The sequence below is a fragment of the Somniosus microcephalus genome, chromosome 9 (genome assembly GCF_052327205.1).
Source record: "Somniosus microcephalus isolate GS21.2 chromosome 9, FLI_Smic_1.0, whole genome shotgun sequence".
Classification (NCBI taxonomy): Eukaryota; Metazoa; Chordata; class Chondrichthyes; order Squaliformes; family Somniosidae; genus Somniosus; species Somniosus microcephalus.
This window is the reverse complement of record NC_140995.1, coordinates 24814509-24839509: the sequence shown is the minus strand read 5'-3', so window position 1 is coordinate 24839509 and position 25001 is coordinate 24814509. Positions and strand designations below refer to the sequence as shown.

Genomic DNA, 25001 nt, shown 5'->3' with positions numbered 1-25001 from the left:
CCCTCCAATCAGGTTTCCACCCCTGCTACAGTGCTGAAACGGCCCTCATCAAATTCACAAATGTACATCCTATGTGACTGCGACCATCTCGACCTGTCTGCAGCCTCTGACACTGTTGACCACACCATCCTCCTCCAATGCCGTTCCTCTGTCATCGAGCTGGGTGGAACTGCACTCACCTGGTTCCATTCTTATCTATCTAATCGTAGCTAGAGAATCACCTGCAACGGCTTCTCTTCCCACTCCCACATCGTTACCTCTGGAGTTCCCCACGGATCTATCCTTGGCCTCCCTCCTATTTCTCATCTGCTTGCTGCCCCTCGACGACATCATCTGAAAACACACCAGATTCCACATGTACGCTGACGACACCCAGCTCTACCTCATCACCACCTCTCTCGACCCCTCCACTGTTGCTTATTTGTCAGACTGCTTGCCTGACATCCAATACTGGATGGGCAGAAATTTCCTCCAACTAAATATTGGGAAATCATGGTCTTCGCTCCCTGCCACAAACTCCATTCCCTAACCACCGACTCCATTCCTCTGGCAACTGTCTGAGGCTGAACCAGACTGTTTGCAACCTTGGTGTTGTATTTGACCCCGAGTTGAGCTTCCGACCACATTTCCACTCCATCATCAAGACCGGCTACTTCCACCTCCGTAACATCGCCCAACTCCACCCCGCGTCAGCTCATCTGCTCTGAAACCCTCATCCATGCCTTTGTTACCTGTAGACTTGACTGTTCCAACACTCTCCTGGCTGGTATCCCATCTTCCACCCGACATAAACGAACTCATTCAAAACTCTGCTGCCCTTATTCTAACTCGCTACAAGTCCCACTCACCCTGTGCTCACGGACCTACATTGGCGTCCAGTCCGGCATCGCCTCAGTTTTAAAATTCTCATCCTCGTTTTCAAATCCCTCCATGGCCTTTCCTCTTCTATATCTGTAACTTCCTCCAGCCCTACAACCCTCGGAGATCTCTACCCTTCTCCAATTCTGGCCTCTTACGCATCCCCGATTTGAATCGCTCAACCATTGGTGGCCGTGCCTTCAGCTGCCTAGGCGATAAGCTCTGGAATTCCCTCCCTAAACCTTTCTACCTCTCTCTCTCTCCTCCTTTAAGACACTTCTTAAAACCAACATCTTTGAGCAAGCTTTTGGTCATCTGCCCTAATATCTCATGTGGCTCGGTGTGAACTTTTGATTGATAACGCTCCTGTGAAGTGCCTTGGGACATTTTACTGTCTTAAAGGCACTATATAAACGCAAATTGTTATTTGCTTTGTAGAATGCAGCTTGAGATTATAACATCAGCATTTTTCAGAACGAAAAGGGAGGTAGAGAATTAGCACAGTATTCAATATCCAGAATAATTTGCTTAAGTGTCAGAAAATTATGTTGATGAATGCTAAACAATAGAAATGACAATGAAACACCAATTATTCATTCTTAGTTTATCAGGTTTTCCCATCCCATTTCACAATCATTTTTCGACACTTCAACTTCGTGTTAGAAATGAATTTCTTTGTAAGTCATAGTACTGAGTTTTCTACGTAAACACAAAATTATTGTTCAGGTAATCAAGAATATTTTGCAGTTGTTAATGTAGTTTGACATTTAAAAAGTTAAAGTGCATGATGATTCCACTTGCAATCAGTAGAGCATTATGATGAACTGTATTTGACAGCTTAGAACATCTTTAATATAAAACGATTTTTAAGCTTGGTGGGGGGAATGAATGCAACTCCTTTCACAGAATTTCCTCTCAAAATCTGAGAACTTCTTTTGCAATCTGAACGTACTGATCATCCGGCGGTGGCTTTCTGGGACTTCCAGGTTGCAGGAACTTCTGAATATTTGGGATATTGCTGATCTTCAACTTGAATCTCTGGAAAGAATTATTGGAACGCTCTTGTTAGGCAAAACTACTCACTAGTTCAATTATAGCAACACAAGCTGATCAACAAGGCACGTTGTTGGTATAGCTCAAATAGGCATTTCATTTGGAATCCCACTGCTTTGTAAGTAACAAGTCAAGGTGCGGCAGATGGCAAAAGTAGAATTGCAAGTGACACAGAATTATTTGTGATTAATGTATATACACACACTGGGGCACAGAGATAACGCAAAATATGTAACTGCAGGAAAAAATTGCAGTATTACGATATAGGTAATATCATTTAAAATTAAACTGGATAAACAGTATTTGAAAAACAAATCAAAACAAATGTGGAGAAAGAGCAGGAAAATGGGAGTAAAGTGCAAAGTTCTGGCACCAGCACAAGTGTCATGCACCCAAATGATTAACTGTAAATGTGTCCAATATCTACATAGTTGCACAAAACATGTACGCTCATTTATTAAATGTTACTGCTGGGCAGCCTAATTCAGGTGTCGGACATTCTGATGCCTCAGGCTACAAGAGATGAGAGGTTAGATTTTCCTCGGCAGTGTGCCTAGCAAAGTCGGCATTCTCCAGATGCAGGGTAGAGACTGATTAGGCCAGGTTCCTGCTGCCATTGGGCTGCTGTGGGATTTCCTAGGGTTTCTCAAGCAGAGTAACTGGGCCTGCACCCGATAGTAGGCGCTCCCGGTCTCCCACCTCATTCTTTTAGATTTGCTTGGTTGGAACCCCACCAGAGGGGCGTTTGTCAAATGCAAAGGACATGACTCCAGACCAACTCTAGTTTGATGCATTCCTGGAGATCTGATCATCACATGGCATTCAATCACGTGACTCAGCTCATGTGATGCTTAATTGCGTCATCTGATCACGTGACATTTGGCCCCTCTTTGCAAATGTCATTGCATTTACCTTACCCGAGTATCTCAGTGTCACCAAGCCCCAAATAAAATATTTTACTTTTTTTTTTAAAAAGAGAGATGAATAACATTATTTATAAATCAAGGGAAAAACACAAAAGAATTGAAAGATTCAAGGATAAATAATGTTTAAATAAAAACTACTTTGGTGATGTTTTGACAGTAGCGACCGCAATAAGAAACACCACTGTGCAACAAAAACATCGATACGAGTGACTTCGAATGAAAGATTTCGGACAATTTTATGCCGTTTTAACTATACACAAATTATACAGATAATAAATAAAACCAAAACCAAACCTAATTCAATACACTGACTCCCACAGCTCACCACTGAAGCCCGGCATCAGGGAGGTGAGGCTCTGTCCTCGGGAAGGAGTACCAACACTGTCCAACTCCCAGAATAAAACACGTTGGGCTGTATTTTGCGTGCGAGGTGTGTACGCGCCCGTCGGGGCCGCGCAAGTTCCGGGTTTAGGCGTACGAAGAAGCGCATGCGCTAAAACCTGGAACTTGCGATCGATGCGCTATTTGCCCAACTTCCGCCCGCTGAATGCCCGTGAAATTCTTACGCCTGTTTTTACCCGCCTAAGAGTTTTTAAAAAAAATAGAAAAATAAATATTAAAAATCCTGCCCAATAAGTTTATTTTTAGCCCCGTTAAAACATACAATTTTTTTTTCAATAAATTAAATTTGTTTAAAATATTTAATTAATGGCATTTTAATTAGTTTTAAATATGTAATAAAAAATATTTCATGTGTCCGTGTATTTTTTAAGTGATCCCATTCATACTTCTGGGGTTTCTGTACGTACAGAAATCCCATAAATATGAATGGAGATTCCTTTCTTTTATTGGTTGGGCCGGCCCATGTGCTCCCAGGGGCGCTTGCAAACCGCATGCGCCCATGGGATACGTGGGCCTCTGTCTGCACGTACACGGAGAGGCCTAGGATCGCAAGTCTCCATACCTCCCGGGCCATCAAGAAAATTCGTAGATTTTTTTTTACAGATCGGAGGCCTCCGCCCGCGGGAAGTCTGATTGCAAATTTTGGGCTATTATACAATAGCGCACAGCAACATGAACTTTCCCTCCCTCCCCAGTTTGTGTTGCTCTCTCCCTCCCCAGTTTGTGTTGCTCTCTCCCTCCCAGTTTGTGTTGCTCTCTCTCTCTTCCTCCCTCAATTGCTCTCTCAGGACTCACGGAGTTTCCAGGTGATTTTCACTGGCCCCAATGCATCCTCACAACCAGTAATGAAGCAATGCATTTCCGAATAGTGGGGAGACCAACAGGGCTCAGACAATGCGGTTTGGTTGCAAGCCACAACAACCGGGGTACTGCCTATGTGCGAGCCGCACATACAGGAACCGTTTCTGCCGAGTCGCCGGCAGCAGTGCTCGGGAGACCAATCGCCCATTCCCGTAGACTCCCGCCCAAACCGAGGGTTGGGAACCTGACTTCAGACCCCTGCTAATGGGAGGATCTGTGGGGCTTGGCGGGGTCAGTCTGAAGAATTCCAAGAGATACAAACTCATTCTTCCACTCCTGGTACCAATAAGGCATTTAGCAACATAAGCAATCTCAGGAAATCAAGACAACCTTTCAAAGATATGAATTATATAGAGCAACGATATGAATATGAATGAGTTTTATTTTACCTTAACAAAAACACCAAAGGTTGCACTGTGGCGGATCCACTAAGAGACTCCAATCAATTATATATAATTCCCTTTAATAATGTTAGCTACAGCCTGGGTCTGTATCTTTGTTTTCACTGTTTACATGTACAGAGCGCGATCACTTTAATAGCACGGGTAAACGCAATGACGTCACGCCTTTCATCACGTGATCCCCCACCGGCAGGAAAAACATGATGACGTCAGCCACGGGACTGCCCAAGCAGTCCTCCTGGAGCCTCCGAACTGACTAGACCTATATTCGATGTTCTCCTGTAATTATCCGTTAAACTCTGTTAGTTTTCATTAAACCTCGTTTATTTGATCGCCTGAGTGGACCTCAGTCTTTTGGATAGGAACTAGACATTCCTACATTGGTGACCACGACTTTTGCGAACGGTTTTCGCAGAAGTTACTGAACATGGAATCGAATGCCGTTGCTTTGAAGCTACCACAGTTCTGGGAGCAACAGCCAGCCGCGTGGTTCATCCAAGCTGAAGCCCAGTTCGCAATCAGGAACATCGTTGCGGATCAGACCCGTTACTATTACGTGGTCTCCGCCCTCGACAGCGCCACAGCCTCGCGGATCGTCAGCCTGCTTGGTAATCCACCAGAAGATCGCAAGTATGAAACGATAAAGGCGCGGTTGTTACAGGTCTTCGGGCTCACGAAGTCGGAGCGCGCCCGCCGGCTGCTCGCTATGCCCGGCCTCGGGGACTCCAAGCCGTCCGAGCTCATGAGCCAAATGCTCACGCTCCTGGGCTCCAAACCGGAATGCTTCCTCTTCAGGGAGCTATTCCTCAGCCAGCTACTGGAGCAAGTTCAGGCTGCCCTAGCCAGGTCGGAAGTCACAGGCAGCGCAGAGCTGGCTGCCGAAGCAGACAAGATCTTCGCGGTGACACAGCAGTACTGCGCTGCCACGAGGCGCCCATCCCCCACAGACGCTGCTCCAGCCCCATAACCTGCGGGGTTGTGCTTCTACCACGCCCGTTTTGGCGTGAAAGCAAGATGCTGCCGCCCTCCCTGCAGCTTTTCGCTCAAAAAACAGTAGCAACCCTGTCGAAAGAGGACCGGTTATAACGAGCGCCCTGCGGCTGCGATGGCAATCGGTAATTCGGGAAAACTCCTCTTCATCACCGACTCCCTATCTGGTCGACGTTTCCTCTGCGACACCGGGGCGCAGTGTAGCATCCTACCCGCGTCAAATCTTGATCTGCAAGCCGGGGGGGCACGGCCCCTCCCTCGAGGCAGCTAATGGCGGGGCCATTCGGATCTTCGGAAGACGGCGGGTCCAGGTGTGCTTCGGCGGCCAGCGGTTTTACTGGGATTTCATCATGGCCAAAGTCTCTTAAGCCATCCTCGGGGTGGATTTTTTGTGTGCCAACGGCCTCCTGGTGGATGTATGGCACCGCCGGTTGATCAATGCGGCCACTTTTCACTCCATCCCGTGCCACCGCGGTAACACCGTGTCGCGCACTGTCTCCTGTGCGTTCCCACCTCCGGATGACTTCACTTGCCTCCTCGGAGATTTCCCAGACCTGACCAGACCCACTTTCTCTTCCACGGCCACAAAACATGGTGTTGAACACCACATCACCACTACTGGCTCCCCAGTCTACGCACGGGCCCGGCGCCTCGAACCTGGCAAGCTCGCGGCTGCGAAAGCGGAGTTCGACACGATGGAGCGACTAGGGATTATTCGCCGGTCGAATAGTCCCTGGTCTTCGCCTCTCCACATTGTTCCGAAACCTGGCGGCGGATGGCGGCCTTGCGGCGACTACCGATGCCTGAACGACACCACTACTCCTGATCGGTACCCGATCCCTCATATTCAGGATTTCTCTGCCCATTTGGCGGGAAATACCATTTTTTCAAAAGTTGACCTTGTCCGTCCCCGTACACCCGCAAGACGTCCCGAAAACTGCAGTCCACCCCATTCGGCCTGTTTGAATTTCTGCGGATGCCGTTTGGATTGAAGAACGCTGCACAGGCTTTCCAGCGCTTGATGGACTCCGTGCTTCGGGACCTCAAGTTTCTATTCGTCTACCTCGACGACATCCTCATCGCCAGCCCTAATAAAGAGGAGCACATCTGCCATTTGCGCACACTCTTTAGACGCCTCAGTCAACACGGCTTGATCATCAACCCAGCCAAGTGCCAGTTCGGCCTACAGCAGATTGATTTCTTAGGCCATCGCATCACATTGGATGGCGCAATTCCCCTGCAAACGAAGGTGGAGGCAGTTACTTCGTTCCCGCGCCCGCAGACTGTCAAGGCCCTGCAGGAGTTCCTCGGGATGGTAAATTTTTATCACCGGTTCGTCCCTAATGCAGCTCTGCTCATGCAGCCCCTGTACGAGGCCCTCAAGGGCAAGTCCGGCAAGGATCCGATTAGCTGGACGGTCGACATGGACCGGGCGTTCGTCGACACAAAAGGCGCCTTAGCCAACGCAACCATGCTGGCGCACCTGCTGCCAGGTGCCACCATCGCCCTTACCACCGACGCGTCAGACTACGCCATCGGCACAGTGCAGGAACAGTGGGTGCATGGGACGTGGCAACCGCTGGCGTTTTTCAGCCATCAACTACGGCAAAACGAACGGAAGTACAGCACGTTCGACCGGGAGTTGCTGGCCCTTTTTCTGACCATCCGCCATTTCCGGTTCTTGCTAGAGGGACGTCCGTTCATGGCTTTTGTGGACCATAAGCCACTAACGTTCGCTATGGCCAAGACCGCCGAACTGTGGTCAGCTCGGCAACAACGTCAGTTGACGTTTATCTCAGAATTCACCACTGACATTCAGCATGTGTCCAGTAAAGACAACCCGGTGGCGGATTGCCTCTCCCGCGCGACCGTTCATGCAGTCCAGCTCGGCATGGACTATGCCCTCATGGCTGCGGATCAAGCCTCGGATCCGGAAGTCCAATCTTACAGAACCAACCCCTCTAGCCTCCGAGCGGCCGACGTCAAATTCCATGCCGCGGGCACTACGCTACTCTGCGACGTCTCCATAGGAGATCCTCGCCCTATCGTGCCGGTTGCCTGGCGCCGAAAAGTTTTTGACGCCATACACGGGTTGTTGCACCCTGGCATGAAGGCCTTGCAACGGCTGATGTCATCCAAATTCATGTGGCGGGGCATTCACATGGATGTTCGCGACTGGGCCAACACCTGCGTGGTCTGCCAAAAGGCCAAGGTGCAGCGTCATGTCAAGGCTCCATTGGCTACTTTCGCTGTTCCGGAACGTAGGTTTGATCATGTGCATGTGGACCTGGTGGGGCCACTTCCGCCTTCACATGGGTTTACTCATCTTCTTACAATGTTGGACCGCACCACTCGATGGCTGGAGGCGGTTCCTCTGTCATCCACCACTTCCGCAGACGTCGCCAGGGCATTCATCTCCTCTTGGGTCGCCCGTTTCGGGGTACCGGCGGACATCTCGTCTGATCGTGAGCCGCAGTTTTCTTCCGAGCTCTGGAACGCTGTGGCTCGGGTTCAGCGTCAAGCTGCATCGTACCACTGCCTACCATCCACAGGCGAACGGCCTGTGCGAACGATTCCACAGGTCGCTCAAAGCCACATTGCGAGCCAGCCAAGGCGCGGGCTGGGTGGACAGGCTTCCATGGGTCCTTTTGGGTCTTCATACGGCGCCTAAAGAAGATCTTCAATCGTCCTCGGCGGAGCTCGTATATGGCCAGCCGCTACGCGTACCAAGGGATTTCCTTCCGACTCCAACAGAGCCATGGTCTGCATCCCAGCAGCTCATCAGCCACCAGGAGGCGGACAGAAGTTTCGCTTCAGTGCATCACATCACGGCTTGCAGAGCTCCCACGTCCCAGCTGAGCTGAAGAACGCCGACTATGTGTTTAACCGCCACGACGCTCATCGGGATCCGCTCAAACCCCCTTACACTGGTCCTTTCCGCGTGATAGAGCCGGGAGACAAAACTTTTTCGGTCAATATCGGAGGTAAACCGGACCACATTGAAGCCGGCTCACTTGGACCTTGACCGCCCAGTCGAGATCGCACAACCGCTGAAACGTGGCCGACCGCCCACAGTCGCCGTGCCAGATCAACCGCAACCACCCGCTGTCCATCAGCTTCCACTTCAAGGCTATAGAAGTCGATCTGACAGGCTTGTCAGGCCTCCTCGCCGTTTTACTTTTGCTATTACAGACAATTCTGGGGGGGGCGCATGTGGCGGAGCCACTAAGGGACTCCGATCAATTGTATATAATTCCCTTTAATAATATGTTAGCTACAGCCTGAGTCTGTATCTTTGTTTTCACTGTTTACATGTACAGAGCGCGATCACTTTAATAGCGCGGGTAAACACGATGACGTCACGCCGTTCATCACGTGATCCCCCACCTGCGGGAAAAACGTGATGACGTCAGCCACGGGACCGCCCAAGCAGTCCTCGTGGAGCCTCCGAACTGACTAGACCTATATTCGATGTTCTCCTGTAGTTATCCGTTAAACTCTTGTTAGTTTTCATTAAACCTCGTTTATTTGATTGCCTGAGTGGACCTCAGTCTTTTGGATAGGAACTAGACATTCCTACAGCACAGTCCTTTTTATATCCTTTTGCACTTTGTATTTTTTTCCCCCTCTTATGTACCTCCTGCTCCATCACATAATGTAAACCTTTAGACTTAATATGTAACCCGTACCTGCAGCTTGGGGAACTCTGACAGAATGAGGGGATCGTTTTCTTCAACCATCAATATAACCTCTAGCAAATGAAGATCAGCAATACTGAGCTGGTTACCAACCAGAAAACCACTTTGTTCAGTAAGGACCTGCAAGACAAAAAACTGCTGTAAGGATTTTATATTAGAGAGGCAAATAAAACTTCAAGTCAAGAGGCTTAGAATCATAGAATGTTACAGCATGGAAGGCGGCCATGCAGCCCATTCCGACTCTCAGCTAGTCCCACTCCCCTGCCCTTTCCCCGTAGCCCTGCAATTTTTTTTCCTTCAGATACTTATCAAACTCCCTTTTGAAAGATAAGATTGAGTCTGCCTCCACAACCCTTTCAGGCAGTGCATTCCAGATCTTAACCACTCGCTGTGTAAAAAAGTTTTTTCTTACGCTGCCTTTGGTTCTTTTGCCAATCACCTTAAATCTGTGTCCTCTGGTTCTCGACCCTTCTGCCAATGAGAACAGTTTCTCTCCATCTACTCCGTCCAGACCCCTCATGATTTTGAACACCTCTATCAAATCTCCTCTCAATCTTCTCTGCTCCAAGGAGAACAACCCCAGCTTCGCCAGTCTATCAGCGTAACTGAAGTCCCTCATTCCTGGAATCAATCTCGTAAATCTTTTCTGCACCTTCTCTAAGGCCTTCACATCCTTCCTAAAGTGTGGTGCCCAGAATTGGACACAGCACTCCAGTTGGGGCCAAACCAGTGTTTTATACAGGTTCATCATAATTTCCACACTTTTGTCCTCTATACCACTATTTATGAAGCCCAGGATCCTGTAAGCCTTTTTAACTGCTTTCTCAACCTGCCCTGCCACCTTCAACGATTTATGCACACATACCCCCAGGTCTCTCGGTTTGTGCACCCCCTTTAGGATTGTACCATTTAGTTTATATGGCCTTTCCTCATTCTTTCTACCAAAGTGCATCACTTCACACTTTTCTGCGTTAAATTTCATCTGCCACGTGTCCACCCATTTCACCAGCCTGTCTATGTCTTCCTGAAATCTATCTCTCCTCCTCACTGTTCACTATACTTCCAAGTTTTGTCTCATCTGCAAATCTGCTATTCCATCATATTAAAAACTTAAACTTGTTTTAGTCGGACAGCTGAGCAGGCTGCCTTGCTAAATTAGTTTATGGCCTTCGGATGCAGAAAAGAATGAGGTAAAACAGTGGCAGAAAACCAAGACAATTTCCCAAACTGGTCCAGTTGGAGAACATTCCATCCCTGAACATATTCCCTCCAAAATGGAATATTACACACATATTCTCCAGAATGATGAGACAGGCTGTGGCACAAGCATTTTCTAATGCAGCTGTAGTAGCGGGTTAGACTGTCAACATCTGCACCGTACAGACCCAGGAAGGTCCAAAGTTCAATGCAAGAGTTAGAATCATAGAGTGATACAGCACAGAAGGAGGCCATTTGACTTATCGTGCCTGTGCCGGCTCTTTAGAAGAGCGATCCAATTAATCTCGCTCCCCTGCTCTTTCCCCATAGCCCTGTAAATCTTTTCCCTTCAAAGGATTTATCCAATTCCCTTCTGAATGTTACTATTGAATCTGCTTGCACCACCCTTTCAGGCAGTGCATTCCAGATCACAACACGTTGTGTCAAAAAATGTTTCCTCTCGTTCGTTTGCCAATCACCTTAAATCTGTGTCCTCTGGTTACCGACCTTCTGCCAGTGGAAAGTTTCTCCTTATTTACTCTATCAAAAGCATTGATAATTTTGAACACTTCTAGCAAATCTCCTCTTAACCTTCTCTGCTCTAAGGAGAACAGCCCCAACTTTTCCAGTCTCACCCCATAACTGAAGTCCCTCATCCCTGGTACTATTCTAGTCAATCTCTTCTGCACCCTCTCCAAGGCCTTGACAGCCTTTCTAAAGTGTGGTGCCCAGAATTGAACACAATACTCCAGCTGAAGCCTAAACAGTGTTTTATAAAGGTGTAGCATAACTTCCTTGCTTGTGTACTCTATGCCTCTATTAATAAAGCCAAGCATCCCATATGCTTTTTTTTTTTTTTTATAAAAACAGCCTTCTCAACTTGTCCTGCCACCTTCAAAGATTTGTGTACATGCACCCCCAGATCTCCCTGTTCCTGTACCCCTAATCAGAGTTACCTGATCTCATTCAGGCAGAGGTAGGTGCACTATAATTGCTTTCTGGCAACCCCCCTTCTCAAAGTATACAATTCTGGATGTCTGGCGGAGGCAAGATCAGACTCGGCTGTGATGTCCCTTGGGGCCAAAAGTTTGTTTAACTTCATTGGCTTGGCTTACATGTAAAAATGGACACTTGGGACGATATACCAGGAGGTGCCCAATACCTACGGAAGCATGGGTTCAACCCCTTCAGGAAAGGAGGAGGAGGAGGAGAGGGGAAAAAGATTGCCAGAGGAGGAAAAATAACTGCTTTAGTAAACTGATTGTATTCAGAACTAACTGCATCACTGGAGAAAGAATGAACAACATGTGTGTACAATGAAAGGAATAGAATTTCAACAGAAAGACTTAAAGGTATCAGGGAGTAGCAGCAGACTTGGCACTTTCAATCTGGAGACAATGTAGAGTAGGAATTTAAAAAGCAAATAGAACATTGGGATATATAGTCAGAATAGTGGAGTATACGCCTACTGAGGCTATGCCGAGGTTTTTTAATGTACTTGTCAGACCACACTTGAAATCTGTTTTGAAATACTGTGTGTAATTCTGGCTGCCATATTTCAAAATGAACATTTATGTTTTGGAGCGTGTCCAGAGAAGTGCAACAAGAATGAAGTGTAAATATAATTTTCAATCTGTCTATGATTTCAGTACAAATACTAATCAGAGTAATTTATTTATGATCTCACTACATAAATGACCAGAGTAAATCTTCCCACATATTCTTTCTATCCCAAAAAATAAATCTAGTTAAATCTTGTCAGGCTTGACTCAGTGGTTATGATTTCAAGCCCGACTCCAGAGACATGAGCACATAATCCAGGCTGACACTGCAGTGCGGTACTGAGAGAGTGCTGCACTGTCGAAGGTGCTGTCTTTCGGATGAGACATTAAAACAAGGCTCTGTCTTCCCTCTCAGCTGGACGTATAAGATCCCATGACACTATTTGAAGAGGAGCAGGGGCGTTCTCCTGGTATCCTGGCCAATATTTATCCCTGAACCAATATCACTAAACACAGATTATCTGGTCATGTATCCATTTGCTGTTTGTAGGACCTTGTGCGCAAATTGGCTGCTGCGTTTCAAACTAGATTTGTTTTTTGGGATAGAAAGAATATATGTGGGAAGAGTTACTCAGGTCATTTATGTAGTGAGATCATAAATAAATTACTCTACACCACAACAGTGACTGCACTTCAAAAGCACTTCATTAGCTGTGAAGCACTTTGGGATGTCCTGAGGTTGTGAAAGGTTCTATATAAATGCACTCTATCTTTCGTTTCTTGAATTTGTTCATCTTGTTTTCTTCAATAGCTTTCATTGGTAACTTATTCCACATGTGTAATTCTTTGTAATGTAGATGTCAAAGTCATACTGGAATTGATGACTTCTTACAGAATTATGGCACAAAAATATCAATCCGCTTAACAAATCTGATGTAGCAAACAGCCGATAAGATTATTGAACACAGGGCTAATTGGGTTATTGCAGCATCAGACAACCGTGGTATCTGTCCCTCCATAAACAGGGGATTCAAACCTCAGAAAAAGTCTAAGATGTTATACCTTGAACACAACATCAAACTCTAAACTAATTTTCTGCGACATCACAGAGTCAGTGAAGAAGAGAATCATTTACTTTTTGTGATCCCTCTGGGAATCAGTGTGAAGTAGTGGAAGGATCTGCAGGCTGATTAACAGTAACCATCTTTATACCAGTCGATAGGGTGGTTAGTCCTATACGGCGGGAGGGTTTTATGGGCTCCCACAACCCACCGGACGCAAGTATCCCACTGGATGTCAACCCAGAATTCAAAGTCGGAGTTCCGACTCTCTTTGCCGGGACTGTCTGGAGTGAGGTTCGAATCCTGCACCTTCTGGCCCAGAAGCGGGAATGCTACCACTGTGCCAAAGGCTCACGCCCAAGAACAGAATTAATCATGCTGTCAAACTTCAGTAGTCAAATGAAGGTAAATCAGTGTCAGAGCAGTGAGGGGCATTCAAGGAGGAGATAGTGAGGGTTCAGAGCAAATATGTTCCCACAAAGAAAAAGGATGGGACTCCCAAATATAGAGCCCCCTGGATGTCATGGGGCATACAGGGTAGGATAAGGCAAAAAAAGGGAAGCTTATGCCAGATACCGAGCGCTAAATTATGGTGATCCCCATTCCACTGAGCTGCCAAGTTCACCTTTGTTGCTTTTCTCAGGAAATAAAAACTATTCCCAAGCTGCTATCTTGTACCCCTCATGGATTATCTTTTCCTCCATTCTCTAATTTTAGTGAAATAATAAACATGAGTCTTTATACTCTTATTAAAATTAGCAAGACAAATATAATGGCCCAAAAATATTTATGTGCAGGGGCCACCGCAACTTCAGGCAAGGGCAGATTAAATGCGGAAATTGAGAAGCTGATGTCAGAGATGCGGTTTAGCTTCACGAAAACGGCATCTCGCTGTCTGGCTCCCCAGTCAGATGCAGTGAGCAGCGTGAAGTTCCTGTACTTGCCCTGTAGATAGGAAGTGAACTCACCACAGAAAGTTAAGTCAAGTAATTTTAAGTCTAAGTACCCTTTTAACGACGTGATAAGTGTTAGTCAGTCAACCTCTCTGGCACTGAAAATTAATTACAAAATTAAATTTAAAAAAAACTTTCTTTGTCACTTTTTCTCTCTCTCTTAATCCAATCTTTCTTTCCCTCTCTATTTCTCTTTCTATACCTGATTTGACTTTGAATTCACCATTCTAACTTACACTTCCTTGTTCATTTTAGAATGAACAGTTGCTTGCCCTGTTCTCTGAGATCCCAGATATTACAGTGATTAAATGACAAGGGCAAGTCTAACTAACGGCAGGTGCCATTCATTGACCGGTTACAGGAATTTTTGGGCCGTTAGAACCTCTAAGTATTGTCAGAAGCTTGTTATTGGTATGGTGTGCCCTTAAAAAAGAATGATTTCATGCTGCCACGTCAACTAAAATGGCATATGTAAATTACCCCATAGTATACTGCTACTATACAATGCCTTTTAGTACCATGAGGATACCCAGAAAGATTTTAAAAGGCTTTAAAATCTTTCATACACCTCATGAGGTCGACCAACATAACAGGAACATTACAGTGTCAGCTGTGGCTCAGTGGGTAGCACTCTCGCCTCGGAGTCAGAAGGTTGTGGGTTCAAATACCACTCCAAAGATTTGAGCACAATAATCTAGGCTGACACTCCAGTGCAGTGCTGAGGGAGTGCTACACTGTCGGAGATGCCGTCTTTCGGATGAGACGTTAAACCTGTCTGCTGTCTCAGGTGGACGTAAAAGATCCCATGGCACTATTTCGAAGAAGAGCAGGGGAATTATCCCCAGGGTCCTGGTCAATATTTATCCCTCAATCAACATCTAAGAAACAGATTATCACATTGCTGTTTGTGGGAGCTTGCTGTGTGCAAGTTGGCTGCCGCGTTTCCTATATTACAACAGTGACTACACTTCAAAACGTACTTCATTGGCTGTGAAGCGCTTTGGGACGAAGACACTATATAAATGCAAGTCTTTTTTTTAATAAGTGGTTTAATATTATCCTTTGAAGGGTGCGCTCTGAAATGCAAACCTATCTTACTCACACGCTAAGTGGCCTGCAGTGCATTTCCAGTATTTTCTGTTCTTGTCTCCTAACTATTCATTATTTTTGACATGAAATCAATATATTTTTAGAATTGTGAATGTTAAGTAGCAAGTCTGAATTTACTCAGGATCCAAATTCTCGTGGGTTTGGATGTTGTCTGAATGCCGATTAAGTCCCACCTGTATCATTCACTCGAACGCCCCTAGAATTTGACATGTTTCTTGGCGTAGGACCTTTGTGCAGGACACTCAAAGTAAGATAAAGTTATCTTGTTTAACATTATTCTCCTGCTCTAACAGTTGAGTACCTTTTCAAACGCTGGAAAGTATCTATTTTTGGCCTTGTTTTTTATCATTGCAAGATTGCTCTCCTTTTCTGCAGAAGGAAGGAATGGGCGATGCATCATAAAAACCATCAGATCTTTGGCTCCCTCCGCATACATGTCAATTCTGTGATGAAAAAGATGAAAAGAAGTCCAATTAGTTTCCATGCAACAATACTTACTGAAGTTTTAGAATGTTACTGATATACTTTCTTTGCCATTAAAGAAGGATAGATCATTATGTGCTCCTTTGTTGGTTTGTTTGAATAGGCTCAGTTTCTCAATGTATAACCTCAATTATCCATGCTCTCATTTTCAATATTCTTGAATATCCTTGAGATTTCTTGCCGATAATGGTGTTCATGGGAGTTGTGCTGCCATTATTTATCTTTTTCCACTGATCTAATTTGGTAGGAAAAACAGAAACATCACCTACATCTTAGAAAATAAGAAACTGAATGGGGTAGAAGAACAAAGGGATCTAGGGGCAGGTGAACAAATCAATAAAAGCAGCATCGCAGGTCATCAAAGCAATTAAAAATGTTAACATAGCACTGGGATTTATTTCTAGGCGTACAGAATTCAAAAGTAGTGAAGTTATGTTAAACTTGTATAGGACCCTTGTCAGGCTGCACTTCTAGAGTACTGTGCACAATTCTGGTCTCCATACTATAAAAAGGACATAGAAACACTGGAGAAAGTGCATAAAAGATTTACAAAAGGTGGTACCAGAACTGAGAGATTACAGCTATCGGGAAAGACTGAACAAGTTGGGGCTTTTATCTTTATAAAAGGCTTAGAGGTGACCTGATTGAGGTCTTTAAAATTATAAATGGGTTGGACAGGGTAGACGTGGAGAGAATGTTTCCACTTGCGGAAGAATCAATAACTAGAGTCCATAAATACAAGATAGTTACTAATAAATCCGTCAATAATGTGCCGAAGGTGGGCGGGTGCATGCAAGAGTGGCAGGAACCCATTACTGGGGTCCGGTGGGAACAGTCCCCAGCAAAGTTAAGGCGGGGTTTCTGGAGATAATCACCGGGGGGGGGGGGTGAGAAAGGGGCAGTGGGTGGAGTCCATGGCAGGGGTGGTCTTAGGTTTTTCCGTGGGGCCTGAGGGACATTCCTACTCCTGGCTCACATGGAAATCAAAAGAAAAAGGATTTTACATTCAAGTTCTCGACCCTATTCTGGGCCTGCTGCTCCTTGGTGCTGGGTTTCCCTGGTGAAACAGGCATCAGCGCCAACTTTGGGACACAAATATAAAATAGTGCCGGGGCCTGATGGACATCATCAGACACCCCCCTGTCTGTGAAGCAGGGGATAAGAGAGACATAAACACCTACAAGCTAGTGCAGTGCTGCAAGAGAGTTACAAAAAAGACAGGAGAGGAGATTCTACCTAAACTATAGGACAGAGTGAAGAGGAGTTCTGCTATTTAAGTTTCAACAAGGTGACATGCTAAAATAGGGCATTTTTATATTATTGCGCGAAAATAACCTCTACCAGCTCATCTGGTCACGAGAAGCATCAATAGAGGGAAATGCTGCTGGGAAGGCTTGATTATCGGCCATTTTCCATTATCCAACAGGGAAGGCCCTCCATAACTTGGTGAATACCAAAGTACACCATGAATAACACCTGACCCGAAGTCTGGAACGGAAGAGATCACGGGACAGAAACTCGTCTTGGGCGGTAGTGGAAAACAGGTGGTATCACCTGGGCCGCCCCCCGAAACGCCCCGCCTGATATTCGGTTCCATTGACCTGGAGATGGAACGGAGCATCAGGCAGAGCGTCTAACTGGTGGCCCAGGCGATGCCGTCTGTTTCGCACTGCCGCCCAAACTGAACGTCTACCTCCGGGTCTCTCAAGTGTCCGAAAGCACTTTATATACAATGGATTACTTTGAAATATAGTCACTGTTGTTACGTGGGCGAACCCCTCAGTCACTTTCTACACTGCAAGTTCTTAGAAACAGCAATGAAACGAATGATCAGTTAATCTGCTTCTAGTGGTATTGGGATTAGTTCTGCAGAGAAGGAACAACATTCTTCTCCTTTGTGGTGAAGTAAACTGCCGAAGCAAATGAGAAAGGAAAGCAATGCTGCAGCAGCCGTTTGACCACTTCTTTTCACGCTGTGCTCACAGACAGGTCTGAACTTACTCGTCTTGAAATGTTGCCACGGAAATAATTGGCAGCACTTTTCAATGCTGACCGCCATCTCGCAATTCAAATTGTTGCAACACAAACTTAAAGACGGAACATTACAGGAAGGTTATACAGAAATCAGGTAGCAGATTTTTGTATTGCAACAATGGTTTGTTATTTTACTTTGTAATTAGATGTAAAAATATTGGAACAGATTTGACGAATTTGCACTCCCACTAATTTTAAATGTTAAAGAGGCTCACTGACCTCTGTGTCCAAAGCTGCGCAATTCAGTCCTGGTACAAACAAAATTGTAAGCTGTATAGCCAAATCAGTAGCGTACAAGTCTGACGCTGCCATGCTGAAGCTACACGGTGCTCTGGTCAGGCCGCACTTTGACAAAGTCCAATCACTGAGGCAAGAGAAATCTACAAGTCCTGGAACATAAGAACATAAGAAATAGGAGCAGGAGTAGGCCATACGGCCCCTTGGGCCTGCTCCGCCATTCAATAGGATCATGGCTGATCTGAATCTAGACTCACGTCCACTTCCCTGCCCTCTCCCAGTAACCCCTAATTCCCTTATCTGCTAGGAAAATGTCTACTCCATTTTAAATTTATTTAATGTTGCAGCTTCCACAGCTCTCTGGGGTAGCAAATTCCATAGATTTACTACCCTCTGAGTGAAGAAGTTTCTCCTCATCTCAGTTTTGCAGAGGGGACCAAGAATCTGATTCCTAGTGTCAGAGGACTGAGTTTTAAGGAAATGCTGCAAAAGATTGAACTCTGCAGACTTGGAAGGAGGCGAATGAGTGGCAATCTTAAAAAAGATACTAAGTGGGGTGGTAAAGGTTAATTTAGACCCCGATTCCAAGTTAAAGCACAACTGTAGGACAGAGGGGCACAGTTACAAACTGGTAAAAGGCAAGCTCAGGACTGAGGTCAGAAAGCACTTTACACAAATATTGACCAATAGTCTTCTGTGTAGGACATTGGAGGCACAAATTCTAGTGTCATTCATAAAGCAGCTAGTTGTGATGGCGTGGAATCACCGGTTTCTATAAAAGGATGAGCTAAATGGGCCAAATGGCCTCCCTCATCAGTACTTTATGAGGACCTGCTACAGGATACTGTAAATTCTATACCAAGTCTGTCTTTGTAAAGATGAAGGGGTGATTTTACCCGGATACTTCACCCGCTAAAGAGCCTCCAAGGTGGCCAAGATGGGGTCTTAAGCTGAAATGCCGGTTTAGCCCACGTTTAGCGTAAGACGCCATCTTGGTAAAGAGTTGAAGCATGCGCCAGGAACGGCTACCCGGAGGATCGTTGAGGGGCTGACAGACAATTAAATTGCTTGCTAGCACTCATTAAAGAGGCTGCACGTCATTTTAGTGACTAGCGCTTGGCCTGCCACCCTCTCCTAACAGCGACCAGCTGATTGGGAGTAAACTAGTCATTGCTGAGGATTTCGAGTGCTACTTAAAGGTCGATCACCTTTTACCTTTGAAGAGGACCTTTGAAACACATCAGAAGACTTTCTGGGACACTTTGTCAAGACTTCACCAACACTCTTATCAACATTTATTCTGGAAATTCTCGGAGGACTTCACCTAAAAAGAGAAAGTGCTGTTCTGCTCTACCTTATAGGAGTCACCAGGAGCGAGTACTTGGTCATCGGCATCTTGCTGGGGGGGGTCCACCCTGGTATGCAGGAGGAATGAGAGGAGGGCTTGGGGCCAGGCAGAGCAGCACCAGCTGTTGCAGGAGAGGGGGACAGGAGGGCGGGTATGAGACATCCCTCCAGTGCCACGTCCCAGAACCTGTGCGGCCTCTCACTTGGTCCCTTAACCACCTTGAAACCTGCCGCTGTGTCTCAGTCAGCCCACTCCACACCGTCAGTGGAATTGAGCGAGTGCAGGCTACATGTACAGCGGCGGGAAAATTGCATCTAATCAACGCTTGAGTGCTAAGCCTGCAGTTGTCGGTTGTAGCGCCTGCATTCACATTTAAATTATGATAATCATTAATTAGCCTGAAAATTGTGTGCTAAATCCACACTCTCAAACAGGCGTTTCTTATTAGCACAGCACCCATTTAGTGCCGGTTTTCACCCTGTGGCCAAAATAACCCCCTAACATTGCTCTATGATATTTCACTGTATGAATAGTTGCCTAAAAGATAGACTATTTCCAACTTATCCAGTCGAACTCCTTCAACTTTAAAATCCACCTGAACTATTGCTTTCATTTTAACATTAATCCAAAGGACGGCACCTCCAACACTGCAGCACTCCCTCAGTGCTGCACAGTGTTATTGGCCTTGATTATACGCTCAAGTCCTCGAGTGTTCTAGAGCGCGATTAATAGTATAGTTCGGTTTTCATTTTAACAACATCAAATTCTCAAATGAAAAGGAAGAATTGTACTAGTTTGACATACAGTGCTCTTTCCTGGATATCTTTTCCATACAGATTGTGTTTTGCTGCTATGTAGTTCAAAATAGCATTGGTCTGGACCAATTTCATTCCATCAATTTCAACCATTGGCACCTGTTCATATAGTAGAGCTCCATCTGTCAAAAGGAACAAAACCAAATACATTTTAGGGACCAATTTTTGTTTAAATAAAATGTTATAAACAATTGAAAAAATAATGCATTAAAGTTACAGAAAATTATTTTCATTAAAAAAACTCACTAGAAAAAAATTACAGGCAAGATAAAATGTTGAAGAGTACCGAATGTAAAATGTATAAGAGAGACTCTCCTGACATGGGGGTAAATTTTCACCTGGGCCCGTTTTTGTACCTGAAGGCGGAGGCCCGATGATCATTAGAAATTGGTCCGTCTTTGTAGAGACTAAACTTGCCCAGCCGCCCAGGATACCTAAAAGAAAAGGGCCCCGCGAATTTAGCAGCTGGACCAACGCCTGCGCAGATTGGGCGCAAGCCATGCCACTGCTAAATTGGTATGCTTTGCACCCATGTTACGCCTGAAAAACGGGCACAAAGCATACTCATTTCTACCCCACTACCTTTTAGTAGTCTTCATACCTTTCAGTAGTTTTTCATACTGTTCCCTGGTCTCAAGGTATTCTTCCTCAAACTGAAATAAATAATTAGCACAAGATACTTGGTAAAATATCTCAAACATGCAGATCATCAGTTTTGTTTCCAACTTTCTTCAATGTTTTCTTTCTCGAACTGTATGGATGTATAGTGAGCATTGTGAATTTTATACCCAAACATCTAAAACTGAAAGCTTGCCCTGTCAAAATGTTGAACTCCTGAAGCCTGTCCAACATCCAGCCTAATCATGAGAGTCTTCAATTATTAACCACTTCATTGTGCGGACTTTAGAGAATCATTTATCCCTCCAAAGACACTAATACGGCTTCTGCAACATGTTCAGAAAAACAAATTAAGAATTCACTCATTTTTCTGTTGTCTATTTATGCTCCAGGAGGGTCATTTTAACTGTAGGCAATGGTGTAAAATGGGGGATATCGAATTAGCCATCTAATATGCACCATGACCAATTTTCCTTTCCATTGACAGATGTATAACGGGCAGTCAATCCTATATCGCCCATTTAACACTATTGGCAAAAGTTAAAATTACTCCCTATGTTTCAGTTAGTGGGCAATCAACAAGCTCGCCACATTCTCTTCCCCCACTCCTTCCTGACTCCCCTTGTGAGATGATTCACAGACAGCCGACGTAGACTTCCACATCCTCTCTCCTACTTGTGATCTTTGGCCAGTACAACACTAGATTCTCTACCTGATGTTCAATGCTGCTCTAGCCAAAGAGTGGAGTGTATAGCAGGGGGAAGGGCATGGCAGGGGTGCGGGGGTCCAAGTGGCAGGTCATCCCCTGTCTTGTAGATTGAAGATCCACAGGTTTCATGTTACAATTCAGGCCCTCTCTCAGAGTGTTATTTATGCTCACGGAAAAATTCGATAAGCACTAGACCTACTGTGATCCTAAACTTATAACCCTATTCGTGGAGTGAATGGCTAGCGTGCTCCAGGATTACTGATTGCTCTTTTACTGAATTATTTCACACATGGGTTGCCCACCATGCGCATCTGTCCTCTTCAATAAATGGAAAAGCACCATGCTGTCAAACTTTACTACAAGAAAGAAATTTGCACAAGAGTTATACCAAATGTAGCAATCAATGTTAATCCTGCCCACAACTGATTTCTTGCCTTGATAATAGAAAAGCTCTCTGGAATCTTAAAGTTCCTTTTCAGAATTTCTAAACTTAGTCCTTTGGTGATCTTTTATGTAGTTGCACAACTCTACACCCAACAGGGGTCAATTTTAAGTGTCTCCGCCTAGCATAATTGGGGCAGTAATGGCTTGAAATGGCCTTGGCTAACTTACTACCCTGTCTAAGCTGGCGCACAGGCCGCGAACAACTTGGGTTGGGTCCGGAGAAATGCGACTGGAGCACCTGCCGAGTTCAGGCAGGAAGCCACTTGTAATACGAAAACTGGGGTCCAGGACTGGAGAATTTTAGCTTTGAGGAAAGATTGGATAGGCTGGGGCTGGGGTTGATTTCTTCGGAACAGAGGAGGCTGAGGGGAGACCTAATTGAGGTGTATAAAATTACGAGGGGCCTAGATAGAGTGGATAGGAAGGAACTGTTTCTTCTCTATGGGAGATTTCGTGCATGCATGAAATTGTGAATGGTATGCACAGCCCGTTAACGGGACCACACATCCAAAAAATAAGTAGGGGGAACCAACTAAAAACTGTACCCTAGAGCAATGTTTTCAAACTGGAGTCCCTCAGTCATGGGCTGGGGGGGGGGGGGTTGTCTGTGTTAGCATGTTATTGCTGTATATACTGATAAAAATGCTTTGTGCAATGATAACATTGCTTTCCTTTGGGTAGCCAACATTTTTGGAAGGGAAGTACATGGGAGTGCCAATATTTGCAAAGGATTCTACACAGAAAAATGTTTTAAAACCATTGCTGTAGAGGCACAAATTGTAGTTACTCTAACCTAAGTGTACTAGTCCCATACTCATTCATAACTTCTTAGGTTTTGGAGGTCATGAGCCAGTAATGTCATGCACATTTCTAGCCTGGTATATGTATTCTTAGGTGCAGGAATGAACTTTGATACAACACATTAAAAAAGTCAGTTGTTCTTATACACAACCTCAACGCCGGCAGCTGCCAAAAGCCAGCGAATAGACTCCATTTTTCCTCTTCCATTAAAATAATAGAGCTTGGGCTTGGACATATTGATATACTTTTCTAGAAAGAAAGAAAAAAAGTAAGCAACATGAAATTAGTTCTGCAATTCCCTGCCCACCTTCTCCTCAAGCCAATAACTGGGTGTAGTGTGGCACTGTTCTACAATGAGAGTCAGTAGATTATTTAACTGTCGGGGCTACACCCAACATCAACATACACAACTTTCTGCAAAGTCACTACAGGAAACTCTTTATTATCCGGCACCGACAGGACCGGCGTGGTGCCGGTTTATCAAAAAGTCCGGATTACAGAGAGGTATAGTAAAAGGTACGAGAGCCCCGTACACAGCAACAGATCAAGGCGTCCCTGTTGTTTAGCAACAGGTGCAGGAACCCCGGCCACAAGATCCAGGCATCCCTGTTGCTTAGCAACAGGTGCAGGAACCCCAGGTACATGGCCACAGATCCAGGAACGGCCAATAATATGAAGTAAAACTTACCTGAACCTACTCCTGAATTTTGCCGGTTAACAGAGATTTCCGGTTATTTAGGTGCCGGTAAATTGAGAGTTTCCTGCACATAGCAATCAGTAGCAGGAACATATCTTTTCCTGGCACAGTCATAGTGAAATTCTGCAACACTGTTGGGCAAGAACAGCGACTGAACTTGGGACCTTTCCCATTTGTTTGGTTTAACATCACACGGTGTGATGTACAATTTGCTGAAGCTTAAGCTCTGTATTTATTACTTACTTTTTTCTCGTTGAGGAGAGATAAAATACTTCAGCTCACTTTAAAAAGTTAAAAGCAGAAACACTGGAGCTGGAAAAATTAATGATGAAGCTGCCTGTAGATGAGTAATGTCATCCAGTGACCGAGTTAAAATGTGATCAAATGTTGCTAGAAATGCAACACTCTTTCAATTACAATTGATATCATGACATTGTCAATATATATGCCTTCTTTCTACTCACTCAAACAAGATTATTTTTGATTGTAAGTTTATTCCTAAATAAAAAACATTTTAGGCTTGCACTTGTCAAAAGTGTGCTTAGTGTCATTTTAGTGCCATTGATGTACTTCACTCCCACTCTCTGATTTGAGGGGACAGGCAACCATCTTGCCACTGAAAACAACTGGGAGAAAGGTGGGCTTGCCTGGAGCCAACAAGACTTGTGGCAAAGACAGCAACCCTAATCGAAAGACTAGTCGCCTGGTGAGGATTTAAAACGTCCATATGGAGGTTTTGTTATTCACACGAGCCCTCGAGGAGAATGTCAAATGATAGGGGGGTACTATCACAGCGTCAGGCTTCACACACCTCTCCCCAGCCTTTAAATGCAGGATATCTATGCGCTGTGTACTATTTCCCCAGAATCTGTGACTTTGAACAGAGCCACGACCGGATCAAAAAGCACAGTGACTGGAAGTGTCGACAGGTGCCCTTTCAAAGTACCAGTTGAAGGGATTCAATCTGTTAATGTGACCGCCCAGTCATCCCTGCAAATCCATAAAGTTCAGTCTTAACACTTTCACAGAGCAATAACTGAGGATATTAAACTCAAATACAACACAACTTTGCAAAAGTGCAGCCTCGAAGAATTTGAAGCAACGCGTCTCGTTAAGCAGCAATATATATTATATATATATTTTAAAAAGGGAAACCAAACTCTGAGCTAACATCGGACCTGCAAATCCTATTTGTAACTGCAACACTCACCAGGGACTCTGAACCTTCTCCCCTCAAAACTTCGACACAAATGTTACACTCGCAACACGGGAATGGATTGATTCCACCAATAGCAGTCGCGGCAGATTTGCATACTCGCAAAAGCTGATGGGAATGAGTCAGCGCGACTCCTCAGCACCACCAGAAAGTGTCGCTGTAGCTGGTGGTTTATATACCGATCGGTGCACCTTCAGTCTTCGGGTGTGAGGGCGATCTGGCTGCGACATCTGTCACCCCATTGATCGCTAGGGTTGATTCGGCTGATCTGGCTGGCTAGGCGGGTGTCCCCCTTCCCTCACAGCTCCATGTGCGTCCCTCCCGAAGCTCAGCGCTCGGTCGCAGAGGATGACCCCCTAGAAGAGGACCGCTCCGCCGGTCTAGGGTATATGACGTAGCTACTCCCCTGCTTAGACTAAACCTCCAAGACCATTTGTAGGATCACGTAGGGAAGTCAAGCTCCAAGACTTCAGACACATCCAAGTAAGGCACTGCACGTGGCAGTCTGCCGTTCTTTTCATGTTTTAAATGAAAAAAAATGCTTTGTTTTCTCAATCTTATAAAAACCATGTAATATAAAAGCTATA

The 25001-nt window shown here is 45.3% G+C and overlaps 1 protein-coding gene across 2 annotated transcripts; it reads right to left on the bottom strand.

Annotated features, from left to right (window-relative positions):
* Positions 1–1447: 1447 nt before the first annotated feature.
* LOC147112307 (glutathione S-transferase alpha-4-like) lies at positions 1448–24517 on the bottom strand. Of its 2 annotated transcripts, none has more exons than XM_085996446.1 (7): positions 24409–24517; positions 22653–22750; positions 20531–20582; positions 19919–20051; positions 15314–15455; positions 9181–9309; positions 1448–1896 (listed from the first exon to the last, which is right to left on the bottom strand). In XM_085996446.1, the coding sequence occupies exons 2-7, from the start codon at positions 22734–22736 to the stop codon at positions 1774–1776; spliced, it is 663 nt and encodes a 220-aa protein (XP_085852572.1). In that variant the 5' UTR covers positions 22737–22750; positions 24409–24517; the 3' UTR covers positions 1448–1773. The 2 variants fall into 2 exon arrangements, with proteins under 2 accessions (XP_085852572.1, XP_085852573.1); XM_085996447.1 differs by lacking the exon at positions 24409–24517 and adding an exon at positions 23442–23464.
* Between the last annotated feature and the right edge of the window lie 484 nt (positions 24518–25001).

Excerpts from the sequence above, each read along its gene's own strand:
- LOC147112307 (XM_085996446.1), bottom strand. The coding sequence starts at position 22,736 with ATGTCCAAGCCCAAGCTCTATTATTTTAATGGAAGAGGAAAAATGGAG. Across the intron at positions 20,583-22,652 it reads TGGCAGCTGCCGGCGTTGAG|TTTGAGGAAGAATACCTTGA; the intron begins GTTGTGTATAAG and ends TATTTATTTCAG. Across the intron at positions 20,052-20,530 it reads GTATGAAAAACTACTGAAAG|ATGGAGCTCTACTATATGAA; the intron begins GTATGAAGACTA and ends TCCTTTTGACAG.